The sequence below is a fragment of the Odontesthes bonariensis genome, chromosome 12 (assembly GCF_027942865.1).
Source record: "Odontesthes bonariensis isolate fOdoBon6 chromosome 12, fOdoBon6.hap1, whole genome shotgun sequence".
Lineage (NCBI taxonomy): Eukaryota > Metazoa > Chordata > Actinopteri > Atheriniformes > Atherinopsidae > Odontesthes > Odontesthes bonariensis.
Genome location: NC_134517.1, coordinates 6,399,917 through 6,415,268, shown reverse-complemented (window position 1 = coordinate 6,415,268; position 15,352 = coordinate 6,399,917). Strand labels below are relative to the sequence as shown.

The 15,352-nt window shown below is 37.8% G+C and overlaps 1 protein-coding gene across 3 annotated transcripts in view; it reads left to right on the top strand.

The window, feature by feature from the left end:
* The window catches only part of LOC142396357 (glutaminase kidney isoform, mitochondrial-like), a 32,401-nt gene extending 17,724 nt beyond the window's left edge, over positions 1–14,677 (top strand). For 2 of the 3 annotated variants that reach the window (XM_075478984.1, XM_075478986.1), the window contains 8 exons: positions 1,507–1,557; positions 1,743–1,919; positions 2,577–2,708; positions 3,211–3,303; positions 11,062–11,123; positions 13,442–13,518; positions 13,628–13,691; positions 13,810–14,677. In XM_075478984.1, the coding sequence (XP_075335099.1) occupies positions 1,507–1,557; positions 1,743–1,919; positions 2,577–2,708; positions 3,211–3,303; positions 11,062–11,123; positions 13,442–13,518; positions 13,628–13,691; positions 13,810–13,957 (804 nt within the window). In that variant the 3' untranslated portion in view covers positions 13,958–14,677. Of the gene's footprint in view, positions 1–1,506; positions 1,558–1,742; positions 1,920–2,576; positions 2,709–3,210; positions 3,304–3,845; positions 8,288–11,061; positions 11,124–13,441; positions 13,519–13,627; positions 13,692–13,809 lie in introns of those variants that run through there. The other variant, XM_075478985.1, reaches the window with a different exon arrangement.
* The last annotated feature ends 675 nt before the right edge of the window (positions 14,678–15,352 follow it).

Below are 15,352 nucleotides of genomic sequence, written 5' to 3'. Positions count from 1 at the left end.
TTTTCTTTACTAATGAAGCTTTCACGTTTGTGTTCATGTCTCTGCTATTCAGCTTTTTACAACACCAAAGTTTAAAACTTTGAAAAATAATTAATGGCCAAAAAAACTTGATAAATAATATTATAAGCCATTTAGAAGTACATAACTGACATGTTGTTGAAAAGAAGACCTTGACTACATGTACACAGTTTCTTTTTTTTTGGCATAAAATCCGTTCATCTACTCACCGATAACAGTTTGGTGAAAGTCGGACGATATTGAGATCCACTTCTATCCATATAATGGGAGTGAACGGGGGCATCCGCCGATTTATCTAAAAAAAAACAAAAAAAAAAACCACAAACTTTTCCTTTAATGAGCTGATTTTCAGACACAATTTCTGACATGTTTAGCCTGTTTAGTGACAAAAGAAACAGAAAAAATGTGAAGGAGAGCAGCTTTATTGGGAAATTGGCTGTATACTTACGCTTTATGGTTTTTACAAAAAGATGAAACTCTGGAGCATGTGTGTAACCCTTTGGCTCTTTTTAAGTCTCTTTTTGTTCAGTTATTAGTTGTTGTTTTTTGCTATTGTCATGTAAAAGTCCTCAGTGTCTTGCCTAAAGACTTGCCACTAACCTTCTGACTGGTTGGTGCATTGGTGCTCTGTCACATGGGCCGCTGACCTTTTTCCACGTATGAAGCAGAGAGTTGTGATTGACACGTGATATGGGTGTGATAAATCAGGAGAGAACAAACCCTATAAATAGTTTGTGAATCTTTTCCCTATTGAAGACGTTCAACTAAAATGCCCATTTTTAGTTACCGGTAGCTGTATATGAAAATGGAAAGAAGAAGGTCTGTAATATAAAAACTATCTGTGAAGGGTTGGACAAGGCCCAAGCTGGTCTCAGCTCAATTTTAATTAAATATGTTTGTCTTTCATTAATGCAGTTTCAATAACTGTAAGAAATGTCCGATGATAGTGTTTTCTTTATTAAGTTTAGTTAGTTTTCACCCTGCTCTCAGCACAAACAACGATCTAGTTGATCAGTGATCGATAACGATCAATAAGTGTCTGTGTCCTCAATTTAAAAGAAAAAAGAAGGTTCTACATTTATTTCCGAGCACCCAAAAGCCTTTGACAGTGCAGCTCAACTCCTGCCTCACAGAAAGAGCTCAGACTACTGGACTGACATTGAAGATACTCCATTACAGTTTACCAAATACTTATATGATATATGAATTAAAGTCTGCTATGAAGCTGGATTAAGAGAGGACATCCACCTCTTTGGACACTTACTAGCTTCTTTACCTGTGTGTGTGTGTGTTTTGTTTTGTTTTTTGTTGTTTTTTTTGTGGTGATCTGGCCTGAGTTGTGTCTCTGTGCTTGTCTGATTGTGAATAGGATCTCCTTTAAAAAGAGATCCTAATCTAGTGAGACTGGCAGATTGATATAGGTTTGCATATGCAAATGACAGAACAGAGTAATTGCTAAATATTGATCTGCCTTTTTTTTGTCTTTAGTGTTTCCCAGAGGGGACAGACATGACATCTGTGCTGGACTTGTACTTCCAAGTGAGTGTAACTGCAATTTTTTCCATGTTTATACATCATTGATGAGAGGGTGTCGTGTGTCTCCGTGCTGCTGCTCTTGCTCTGACATGGAACATATCTTTGAATGTCATAGACCTCTTCTCTGTGCTGAAAATTGTCATAGAGAAATGGTACAAGTTGTCCTTTCTTTCTTTGTCTACCTCCAGCTGTGTTCGATTGAGGTGACGTGCGAAAGCGCCAGTGTCATGGCGGCCACCCTGGCAAACGGCGGCATCTGCCCTATCACGGGCGAGCGCGTATTGAGCCCAGAGGCAGTGAGGGACACCCTGAGTCTCATGCACTCTTGTGGCATGTATGACTTCTCAGGACAATTTGCTTTCCATGTAAGTAGAATACACATTCTTACAATAAAGCAAGCAGGAAACAGCTTGATTAAGATGAGAGCAACTTGTAGAAGAAATGACCTAGATGACAAAGATGTCATCTTTGACATCAGATGTCACCTAGGTGTTGCACTTGGCATAAAAGGGATTTTGCACTCATAAATACAATGTCACGCCATGTATCAGAATCATAGTTCCAATAGCTGCTTGGTTTCAAGCCTTGATCCAGATGTAAAACTGACAGCAACTAATTATTTCGGTATGTTGCACCCTTAAGGTAAAGCATTTTCATGTCAGGTGGACTGAAAGCTGTTTCTGCAGTCATGACTTCATGGTTGTTTTAAGCTGATGGTTTACATGTAACCCTGGGATGTAATCCTGGGAAAAATCTAAGCCATTCATTCAACATGAATTATACAGTACAGGTTAATGATTAGTAATTATTTGCAATCCTAGCTTAAATAACCTGAGGCTAAATGTCACTGGGTTATTCCATTAAGGACCTGTCAGCTGTAATATGGCAAGATAATATTGTAATTACAAAACTATTGGAGCTGTGTTGATTTTACTTGTTCAGCATTGGGCTGTTGTCGTGCTGCTATTGTAGATGCATACAGGTGATTGACTGACACTTACCTGTTGCGTTTTTCTCTGTAGGTCGGACTTCCAGCCAAGTCTGGCGTAGCAGGGGGAATCTTGCTGGTCGTGCCCAACGTGATGGGCATTATGTGCTGGTCGCCTCCACTAGACAAGATGGGCAACTCTGTCAGAGGAATACAGTTCTGCACAGTATGTAGTGTCCAGACACGGGATAGAAATCCAACAGTTTCTTTTTAAGAGATGAAAATATGTCATCTTAATATACCTAATCTTAATATGATATTCATTATATTGATCAAATATAAGGAATTCCTTCATATAAAACATGAAAGTATTGTTGTATGACAAGCTGTAAGTAAAATAATTTTTTTGGTTCACACAAATGGAAAAAAACTGTCATTAATGATTGGCAGTTGCTGAAAGCTCTGGTGACTGAACCTGTTTAATAAGTAAGTGATGGTTGGTTAATAATTACCATCAGGTGGTCTGAGTACAAGTCTCAGTAAACAAGAAGCTGCTTCTGCCACATGGACTCTGATAACTTTTTTTTTTTTTTTTTTTTTTTTTGAAAGAGCTCATGTGCTCATATGTTTCTTACAAAAAGGTCTTGGCTTTCACCTTTCACTTACTTTTACTTCGAGAGTAAAGTGACATTTGAAGTTTATGATGAGTCATTTCTCTTCCATTTCAGGAGCTGGTGGAGCTTTTCAACTTTCACAACTATGACAACCTGAGGCACTTTGCTAAGAAGCATGATCCTCGCAGAGAGGGAGGAGACCAGCGGGTAAGGATGCACAACACAACTCTGCTGCTCAGGACTAAAGAAGAGTTTCCAAACAAACAAAGCAACACACCCTTTCCCAGTTAACGCTGGAGGTTAGTTTAGATAACAGCATTATTGTTCATCATTTGTTAGCTGACACCTCGACTTCTGTAAATGTATGTAAAGTATATGAAAAGCTTAAAAAAACAAGTGCACACAATTTGAGACGAAGAGCTAAAGAGGTGTGCTGTCACCTATTTGTTTTCTTCTGCTCATACTGAACTTTTGTTTTCTTTGAGTGGTTGGAATTGTTTAGTTTGCGGCTCAATGTGTAGCTGCTGTATGAGGGACTTTTTAAGCTAAATTCAAAGCCAGTCTGCTTCATTTCTATGTATGTTTCATTACCTACCATACTTGCTGAATTGCTAAAACCTACGCCTTACTGCAAGTACAGCCAATAGATAACTGAATAAATAGCTTTTGGCTTTTTTAAATGATGTTGCTACAAGCACACAAAAACAGAGGGAATGAGACTAATTTTTTATTCGTGTCAATTAAAACAGCAGCTCTCCTTCGGACCCATGGATTATGAGAGCCTCCAACAAGAGCTAGCTCTGAAAGCCCCTCTGTGGAAAAAAGTGTCTCCCACTGAGTCAAACCAGGACAGCTCCACCACTGTAGTCTATAGGATGGACAAAGTCAGCGAGTGAAGCTTAGGAAAAGAGACCCCACACCCTCACCTCATCCCTCGCAACAACACCACCATCTTTCTTCACCCTTGAGTATTTATACATAAATTATGAAGAGGAATATTTATTGCTTTTGAAGCAGTTACTGGGCTGGGAAACTTTATTTGTGCTGGAAGAATAGTATGAACTTTTGTTTATTTGGCTCTGAATTCCAAATGAGCTTGTTGCCTTTATGTGCGTAGGACTGGATGTACAGTTTGTGCTTCTGCTTTCTGTCAAACTCGTTGTTGGGCTGTTTGTTTTTGGCATTTTCTTTTCTTTTTTTTTTTTTATCATTTTTGAAGAGATTATTTTTTTCTGTTCTTTTTGTAGATTAGTTTTAAACAGGGAAAAACAATCAACTGACAAAAACAAAAACAAAAACTTTGGCTGTGATTGCATATGTGGAGCCTCAGTGCTGCCAGCATTCAGACCAGCGCTATATAAACATACATTCAGACTTAGACTCAAGCGATATTTGCACATAAATACAAATGCTACGAGGTCAATAAGCCTTTATAGAGATGTGCATACTCAGATTACTTCAGAAAGCGTGTAAAAGAGAATATTATTGACATGCCTGTGAGTGCTTTGGTGCAGCTGTTAATGAAAATAATCTTGCATGTGTGTATATGCTGGAATAGCATTTAATAGTCAGCATTCGTTTCAATAATTTTAATGAGAACTTTGGGATTAGAAAGAAGAGGTTGAGAAACAGACAAAGATTTTAGCAAAGAGAAATCTGAGTAAAACCAGATGTATTCAGACAGAACTTAGATTTGTGCTTGGGTCACAGTTGACTTGTCTGACAGCTTGAGCCGATTAATGAAGCAATGCAAAGAAAGGTTTGTTCACAGGAGAGGTGACTGTAGCTGGCTCTTCCCCATGGAGACTCGCTTGACTTGTTTGTTCTCATTCATCTGCCAGCACTCTTTGACTAATCTGAGGATTTCTGCAGCGTTCTGTGATGTTGAGCTTTGTGAGTGTGTGTTTGTGTTGTCAGTCTTGCCATGTTTGTCTAGTTTACTGAGCATACTCAGTGTGACGTTGGTGGGAGTGGTAATGTATGTTTATTGCTGCAAGCTCCAGCAGAGCCCCTCATTTCTTGCATGGCTCTGATTGGTCCCAATACAACCTTTACTACCTGTACTGTGAGCAGGCGATCTTGGCTGCATTCTAAAGCCATCACCGCATGTTTACACAGTCCACGAAAATATGCTTGTGTTCAAACATCATCCCTTAATCTAGAATGTAACCTACCCTCTACTTATGTCAAATGTGGATCACAAAAAAGAGAAAACAAGATCTGTTGATTTAACTAATTGCCTCAAGGAAAAATGGCCACTGGCAAAGAAAAACGGCACATGCCAAGGTTTGCTAGAATAATAAATTCTTCAATTGTGGCTTAAAGCTGCGGTCGGCAACTTTTTTTAGTCGTATTAGCTTGAACTGTCATGGGATTCTGGAAGTAGAATATTAAATAGGCTGTTTAGGAAAAATAACGAAATCTGTAGCTCCCTCTGAAGCCTGTAATCATGCTTGCAAAAACCCGAGCGCTCCCGGCTGTTTTTAACCAATCAAGTTAGGGTGGAGGAATCCTACCTGTCAATCACAGCTTGTGCACACGCTGCTGAGCGTGAGTCTGCCCCAACTTGTGTGCGCTCACACTTGTGTGAACTCACGTGCACAACCTCGTCCACAGAGGGGGAGGGGTTTGGGGGGCGATTTGGAGCTTGTTAGAGGTTGGGGGAGGGACCTGAAAGTTGTATCAGTTCGCATTTTCCGACTTTAGACTCGGAATTTTGAAAACCTGCCGACTGGAGCTTTAATTTTAAATTTAGCCAACTAAAGCTCAATTGGCTGACTAAGCTTCATCAGGATTCAGATGGTTCAATTTTAATTTAGCCAATTGAAGCCTGGTACACGATAGTCTTTTTTTTTCCCACTGTAGTAAGGTTTTAAGTAAACTTCGTTTCTTTCAAGACATCATTCTTTAATTTCAACTGTTGTTGAAACTGCCTAAAAAAGTTCAAGTAGAACAGGATCACTGAGAGAAAGAAGAAGAAAAAACAGATATTTCTGAGGCCTTTAAAATGAACATGACCTGCTTTTTATAAACTATTAAACTGAGGCAAAGTTGCAGGCACAGAAAGTATCAGGGAGTTCCCAGTCATCCTCCGCTCTAAGAGCAGAAGGGTGGTGTCTGTGGTCATCAGTGTTTCTGAAAGCATGCGATCAGTGGGAATGACTCTTAAATGTAACAATTTAATGTACTATCGGATAAAGTTAAATGTTGGTTAACTCTCAAAAGGTGTATTTTGACACCCACACAACACATTTTCAGTGTTATTGGAATTATTTTTAAGTGTTTAGAGTATGTTAGGACTACTCCTACAGTATAGATATTTAACTGTATTTCTAAATGTACATACCAGCAGCAAGTGTATATAGCTGTTAGGTGTGTGTTTGCATCCTCCGCAGGAGAACAGTGTGTCGATTGTACGCTTTAGATGTTCCAAAGTCATACGATCGCCTCCAGGAAAATACTTGCACATGAATGTCATGTCAGTGGATGCCTTAATTATCATTTCACTGTGACTGTACGGAGACGGGAGTTTTACCTGCGTGTTCCGTAGTTACTGTTGAAGCTAATCAGCTGGCATGTGGGTTTGACTTGAGCTCAAAGGGAGGCTGCTGGAGCCAGAGCTCTGTCACATTGAGAGTCTTATTTTGTGTTACAATACACCCTGAGATTTATGTTTTTTCAGTTGATCAATTTCTTCTTAGCATTGTTTCTAGACAAAAAACATTCAAAAGCCTTGGTCATTATTAATGCTACTTAGGAAAGTTGCACGAAGTCGAAGTAATTTCCTGGGTAGTTGAATGTGGCTTTTGGATTTTAACATGGATCTTGTTGCTTTCTGAAATTTCTTTTTTTTTTTTTTTTAAGTATAGGAATTCATTTTTTATTATCTGCAACCATTCTAAACAGATACACTCAGTGGATAACTCTGACCATAGTTCTGTAGTTTTGGTTGTTACAGGTAAAGTCCACAATTCCCTCACTGTGTTGTAGGCATTAGGAAGAGAAATTATGTGTGTTTGAGGAGAGAACTCCAAAAAAGAAAACAGCTTTTTGCAAGTCAGCATATTACTTTATATATTTTTATATATATATATATATATATATATCACACACACACACCTTCTGCAATGTGAGGTATAACAGTCTTATTTGGTCAAGTTTTTCTTTCTTTGCTGCTGCTGGTTTATTGTTCCCCTCACTGGCACAAAATCTGACATCCAGTGCCTGAAATGAATAGGAAGCTGAACCAGTCCAAGAATGAACCTCAGTTCCAACCTATCAGCGTTCATTTTCTCATGTGATCCATTTTGCTTTGGTAAAGCAGAAAGATGAAGAAGCCTCCTGTTGCTTTTCATAGGGGGGGAGCTGGATTTAGTGAACCTCCGTCACTTCCCAAAATGTGATTATTACAATCAGATTCATGACAGTGGGGCTTTTTAATCTTTTACCATAATTTCTATGAAAATCATCAGGTTTTTATGGCTCATGTCGTGTATGGGTTAATTTTTCTTTAAATTCACAACTTCCATCTCGCATGCATAGTTTTGTACAGGTTGATTCATGTCTTTTTGATTCCATTTTAAATGTTTCTTTTGATTTTCTTTCTTTTTTTTGTTTTTTGTTTATGATGATTATTGTTCTGAACATGCATTTTTATCCTTTGTGAAATCTGAAATTGCATATACATTTAAAAATAATCACAACCATTACACCTTGGTGACCTTGGAATTGTAAGGTTCTCTTAATGTTGTGGTCAAATGTGAGATGATTAGCAATATGTATTTTTAAAAAACGGTTTCTTCACCAAAGATTCAGTGTAGAATAAAAGTTTGATTGTGGAAGAGCAAACTTAAAAGTTAGTAAAGTAACTAAATTAACTAGTAACTGAATAAAGACACTATTTATACATTAAAAACATGCAGTAGATGAAACTATACAATTCCAAGTTCATGTCTGTCAATGTTTTTACGTCTGTAATCCTGTATGAAAAGTCTCCATGAACTGTCCTGTCTGCTTGATTATGTGATTTATGTTGAGACATGAACTTGTTTTCTTTCACATTTCTGAGCAAATCCTTATTTGGCTGTGATGGACTTGTAGACATTACAGTAAAAGCGGTGTTACATTACTATTTTACTTTTTTGTTGTTGCTTTGGTGTAAAATAAAATAAAATAAAGCACTTATCCACCATCTCTTTGTCTGTGCCCACAGCTTTTCTTTAGCAACCATTTTTTACACAGAGATTACTTCTGTCATTTCGATTACCCCTCTAGTACTTGTAGAAAAATGTCATGGCCTCAATTATTAAGCAGCCAGAAGGCCATGAGGGTTCAATAACGACACATCTAGTAAAACGTTTTAGCAGGAATACTTTAAATTTTGTGGCAATGCAGATCAAGTATAGCCTTTTAGCCTTGTTTTGCTAAACTGATTGTTAGTTTTTTTTTCTCTATTTTGTTGCATTGAAAACTTGAATTGGTGCTTGTTTCACTATTAAAATGTTTTGTTCTTTCAAAGGGAGCGGCGTGTTGTGCTGATCAAATCAACCAAACCGTGCAAAAATCTGTTTTAATTCCAGGTTTTAAGGCAACAAAACAGGGAAAAATGTTGTAATTTGACTCACTTTTACAAGTCACTGCAGTTTCAGCATTTTTCTTGACATGCGTCTTCTCGTTTGACCTCCTTGAAAGGGGGGTGGCAACACAAATAGTTAAATTATTCCTTTAACACTCACACATTCCTCTTTTTTTGGTTTCATTCGTTATCCTGTGTGGTTTCACATTAGATTGATTGATCAGCCACTTATAATCAGATCTTGTCCTGATTGTTTACATCACCCTTTTCTAACTCCATCTCAGCTACTCAACTCGGCTCTGGGGAGAACAGCATGTCAGACAGAAGCTTTTGCATGATAACAAATATTCAAATAACAGACAAAGAATAGGATTGAGAAAATTGAGTTTTTACAGGTTTTAAAGGACCATTCCATGTTTGTTTCATAACGCTGCATCAATGCCTTTTAGGTGAATGCAATAACAGTTGAGTGTCACATAGAAAAATGAGGGTACACTATATCGTTGCAAAGGTATGCAGGACATGTGCTACTGTGCTCAGTATCTCAAGTCTTGCAACATGGCTTTCCATTAAAATCAGCAGCAAACTATTCCAGTTTTTCAGCACAACAATGTCAGCTTATTTAAAGCTATAGTTAGAAACCGTTATGAAAAAAAGTTCACTTTTTAATGTATCTGTATATCCCATTGAAACAAAGTAGCTATGGTAATGGATCCAGTGAGCTTTGTTAACTAATGCCTTGTAATTGTATGTGCATGCATACATGTTCTTCTTTTTTCAGGAAAATGAAATAATCTCACCCATGGAGACATTAATTATTTACATTGTTGCCACCTAGTTCAGGTGTTTGGCTTTTTAACTTAGCACACCTGTATAGTATTTACAGGCTGTTTATTGAACATGCTGACCCACATTTACTTTGATAGAAATAGAGGCTGATGTTTATTATTGTGAGATCAGTTCTCAATCTCTAATGTTAAGATGATGGATCAAACTGAAAAGCATATTTGTTGCTTATATAAGCAGTCATACTAATAATTTTGTTCTTTGCTCCAGCGCTTTATTTTCATTTCTTTAAAGAGTAACTTCACGCCAAACTGCTGTCTCATGTTGATAGTTGTTGCTGTGGCCACATGGGATAAAGTGTTGGCTGTTTAAGACTGCTTTCTTACATTTGGACGCACACACACCTGTGTGCCTGGAAGTTAACTTTAATGTCCTAAAGCGGTTTGGGTGGTTAGATTCAGAGCTATACCATCTCTTACACAAAACAAAGACCTCTTTTAATTTTTCTAAGTCCTCATGATGCAGAATGATCATCAATTAATAATAATCAATCAATTAATCTGTTAGGGCTGTCACAACTATTATGAATTAAATGCACATTATCTGTCATAAATATTGGACTCAAATGTGCGAGTCCCCATTTCCCATTAATTTAATCTCCCTATTATTTTTTATAATCTTTTTATTGCTTTAATGATACTAATATGGCATGTAATAGGTAGTGGATGGGAGGTTAGATGTGTGTAATTTCTTGTATTAGTGGGGTTTGCACCTTTGACCACCACCTTTGTGCTGAAAGTTTGAGAAAAAACATTCTCCAAATTACTGCTCCCCGCTTTCTTTTAGCTAAAAACTAAGCTGTGCTTACAGTATGCTGTTGTGTCTTCATTGGAACTAACTCATAATGATGCATGAAATTTCTTTCGATTTTATCCAGCTGCTTATATAACAATGATTGGAGAATATTATGACCGTTATGCAAAATTATAAAATATAATCATTACAGGCCAACAGGCCGAGAAAAGATTCTCAGGAGCTCTGTTGATAACGAAGGATAGTTTTCTTAGTTCACTGTAAAAGCAAAATGCATGTCTCTAAATTTTAATTGTAGCTCTTACCAGGTTACACTGTAAAAAGTGTAACATATTCTTTTAGATTCTCTGCACCTCATACCAATATCAAAATTCTGCCTCACTTCCAGTGTTCCTTTGTCAGACCTTTTCAAGTTGAGTTTAACGGAATAATTCCTTCCCTTTCAGATAGTAAGTCTTGAATGAAGCAGGGATCTCTCTGAATGAAACATTCACCCATTTTGAGCGTTACATTCGTCTGTTCTGGTTAGCAAAGTAGACAGACGTTCTCTTTGGATTAACATGAGAACAATTTCCTCTATGCATAAATCTTCATTTCTACCAATAGACTGAATAATTAGTGAATGTGTGAACTTTCCCACATGCTGGGTAGAAATGCATAACATTAGTTCTATTAGGCTTTGTCTTAACTAGTTCTCTGTGACAATAGTTACTGAATTTGACCATGGTGTCTAATGTGACTTCGATGTCTCTCTGCAAATGTTCTGTCACTGTCTCTGATTTTGTCCACAGGTCAAGTCTGTCATCAATCTACTGTTTGCTGCCTACACAGGAGACGTATCTGCGCTCAGGAGGTGAACAGATTGTCAGCAAGAGTAATTTCTTGTAAACACACTAAAGTGTTCAATGCACTAAATCTATCATACGCATCAATGAAGACACATGTGTCCTGTTGCTTCTGTGCATGTATACATTTGTCTTTACAATTATTTCCACATCTGTTCTTATCAGACTTTTGCACACTTTTTTTTATTTTACTTCCACGTCGTATAGTCAACAAAGCAGTTATTTTCTTGCTGACAGGAGGTCACCACTGTGTTTCATTTCTTGCTTTTATACAAAATATCTACAGTAATAGTCCAAGCAGGACATCCTCATTGAAAACAGCTCTGCAGCACCTCAAGTGGACAAAAACTCTACAGAGAACCATCAAATAGGAGGTACTTTTTAGCCTAGCAAGCCAGACCTGTACAGCAAAAAGCTGTACAGCCCCGGAGGAAATTCAATTTGCGGTCACTAGGGGCGTCTAGATTTCTAGGCTAGATACTTTTAGTTTTAACGGTAAATCATGCTTCCAGCAAAATAATTCAATTAAATTCAGTTTTATTTATATTGTGCCAAATACAACAAATGTCATCTCAAGGCACTTAAGTATTATAGTCCAATTCAAGCCAATTGGAATTCAATTCATTGTAATCATAATTATTTACAAAATAATCCAAGTCATTCATATAGAGCCAATTCAAAAACAATTTCCTAGCTAAGAAAACCAACAAATTGCACCGAAACTTGTCTTCAGTCCAATCTCCCTTCCTGAGCATGCCTGAGGCGACTGTGAAAAGGAACGACTCCCTTTTAACAGGAAGAAACCTCTGGCAGAACCAGACTTTGGTGGCCATCCGCTCTTCTCTTCTATTCCTTTGCCTATATAAATTTTACAAGTATGTCATTCAAAGGGCATTGAGAGTGTAACAGTAAGAATACACTTAAAATAACATGCAAAAAAACATACCCTTATTATTTTCATAAGAATTAAGAAGGTAATCAAATGCTCTCGATTAAATTATCATGAAAAAAAAAGGTCAGGTCAGTTCTGGCTGTGCAAAGTTCCAAGAAGTTGCAAAATGTCCGAGAGCTACATGTCAGATCATACAGTTATCATGTTAAATGCTAGAGTTTGCGACAGTACAATTAGAAAAAGACGAACAAGCAGGGCTTTTTTGGAAAGGTTGTCATGAAAAACCCACTAAAAAGGTGACTGGTCAGATTATGCATCTGAACAGACTGCAAGATGTCAACAATGTACTTGGGACAAACAAGACCAAAGTGAAGATGTTTGGTCACAATGCACAGCATCACGTTTGGTGCAAACCAAACACAACATATCAGCACAAACACCTCATACCAGATGTCATGTGTGTTGGTGGAGGGACAACTATAATTCACTTTAATCAAATTCACTCAAATCCAAATTAGTCAAATTCTTACAATGCCAACTTTTGAAAACAAAAAAGTTCATTAGCTAAGGAAATAGGGTATATCATAGCTTTTCTTTGCCACACCCTGATTCTGCACGAGGCAACAATGGAGAGGAAAACGTCCTTTTAACGGGATCTTGCAGAACCAGGCTTAATAATGGCAGCCATCTGCTTTGACTGGTTGGGTGTTGAGAAAATGGGAAAGAGGGGTCAACAAGCACCATAACATCAGGCCAGGGATACCTGCTGGGAAAAAGAAACAAGAGTTAATGACAAAAAACATTGTCATGTGTACATGGAGAGTAAAGGTAGGAGAATGAAGAAAACTGTTTGAACTGCTTAGTGCATCATGGGAGGTCCCCCAGCATTTTAGGCCTATAGCAGCATGACTGAAGGAAATTTCAAGATCACCTGAGCCATGCCTAACTATAAGCTTTATCAAAAGGACAGTTTTTAAGCCCGATTTAAAAGGGAGAGAGGGTGCCTCCAAGGTTTCTCACAATAATACTTGAGGCTGAAATAAAGCCATTTAAATTAACCATGTAGCTAGACAGTGTCTCCTTGAAGCACACAGGTCCAAAGACTATGACTTCAATTATGTGTAAATTTTAAGGCAGAAAACTCAGTCATCCAGGTCTTCATGTCTTATTTGTATGTTTGTATTCTAACCAACTTGTTGGTTTGATCTGGCTTCATGGATAAGAATAGCTGAGTAACATTTGAGCAGCAATTGAAATTTATGCAATGCTGTTTAATAATATTACCTAATGAAGGCATGTACAGAGTGATAAGTACTGGTCCAAGCACAGACAGAACCCTGAAGAACACCACAAAGTGTCTTTATACCAGTTACCAATTATGTCCTAAAACCCGTAGAATTTATATACATAGTTAAATAAGCTTTGCATTTGTAGGTTTGCTCTTTCATCCATGGACATGGAGCAGAGAGACTACGACTCCAGAACAGCCCTCCATGTGGCTGCAGCTGAAGGTAAAATGCAGTCTGAAATCAACCCATAAATTGGTATTGAAACGTACTGCACATACAATTGTACAGTTGGCAAACAATGTTGTATTAGTAACTCCTCTTCTGCTTTCAGGACATATAGAAGTAGTGCGCTTCCTGCTGGAGGCTTGCAAGGTGAATCCAGTTCCAAGAGACAGGTGAGTCCGAGTGATCACAAAAACAGCTTGCGTCTGTATGGTTGATGCATACTTTGAGTCAAGCCTATGGTTAATTTCTCCCCCTCTGCCATTTGATAAAAATTCACTCCTTGTTAAGATGGGGGAACACACCGATAGACGAAGCCGTGCAATTTGGCCACCATGATGTTGTCACCATCCTGCAGCGTTACCAAGACGAGTACAGCCCGCCTGCTGATCCTCATGACAAGGACAGCACAGATAAGAGCTTTGACAGCATGCTATAGACCTGCTGCACACATCCACAGGCCCTTTAATCTTCTGCAGTGGACCTTTGTGCTTTTCTGAGTTCATCAAAATACAGCAATGCTCAGGCTTCTGAAACCTGTGATGAATTATTTAGCTGTTCTGTTCAACCTGATGTGCTTTGCTTTGTGTTGCTAGCATTTATCAAAATGTTATGTGTGTTGTAGGTGTGAGCATCTTAACATTACTGTTAGAGCAACAATACAATAGCTGAATATCTGTAATCAAGTGTTTACAGCATTTATTATCAGTTGGTACTGTATATGTCCATCTTAGTATACAGATTTTCTCCAAATGTATTAGTTTAGTCACAGTTTAGCTTTTGTTCTTCTTTACCTGGTAATATTAGGGGAATACTCTTCTTGTGTTGGTGTTGTGCGATTGTTAGCTGTGTGAAAATTAAGGTGTATATTTTTTTTAAGTGTTTCTGCAGCCTCGGGTCTGTTTGATCTTCTTATACCAGCTCTGTTCTCAGATTGTTTTCCTGACTGTTGCAAGGGCATCAGCAGGTTTTATGCAGCTCCTCTCAAGTTAGAGAATGATTGTATTCTGAATGTGTATTTTAGTAACAGCATTTGCAACAGAAAAACTATGTATTTATTTCACAGGGATTCTACAAAATATGGAATATATCAAAGGACATAAGGTTGTGTAATTTGTTGCATATTAAATAAATTGTTTTCTTTTTGTTTGCACAATGACACTTTTGGTGTGTGTGTGTGAGTTTACATAAAGGCTGGTAATGTTGAGAAGAAGGGCTTTTTTTTTTTAACAATATTCAGTGAAATTCGGATCTGGCCTCTGTTGGTATTTTGTTATAAGAGTAGGTGTTGCCAATTTTCCAAAATTGAAATCTCAAATGATGTTTTTATCAAAGGAATAATAGTCTTTGAGAGCAAAAAAAGCCTTTTTTTTTTTTTTAAATCCAGTTAAATCTGAATTGAAAATATTCATTCATGAAGTAAACCCCCTCTTGAAGGTGTTCCCAGATATGATGAAATAGCTTAAGTACTGCAGTCCAACTCTTAGTTGGAAAAAAAATTCTCCCATAGTCTGGCTAAGAACCCCACACCATGAAAGCCCTCTCCTCCATGCTTTAATGTGGGAACACAAATGTGCCAAACAAAGACGTTGCTGTAGGAGCCAAAAATCTCAGATTCGAGTGGTCAAATCAAGGTACAAATTCCAATTGGTTTAATGTCAATTCCTGGTTTCTTGGCACAAACCATTCTCTTTTTCCTATCAGTCTCTGTGAGTGGTGGTTTTCTGGCTGCAACTTAACCATGAAAGCGTGATTCACGCAGTTCCTGAAACGCTGACGCTGAGATGCGTCTGCCACTGGAAGCATTATTCCTAGAACACTTACGTACATTTTT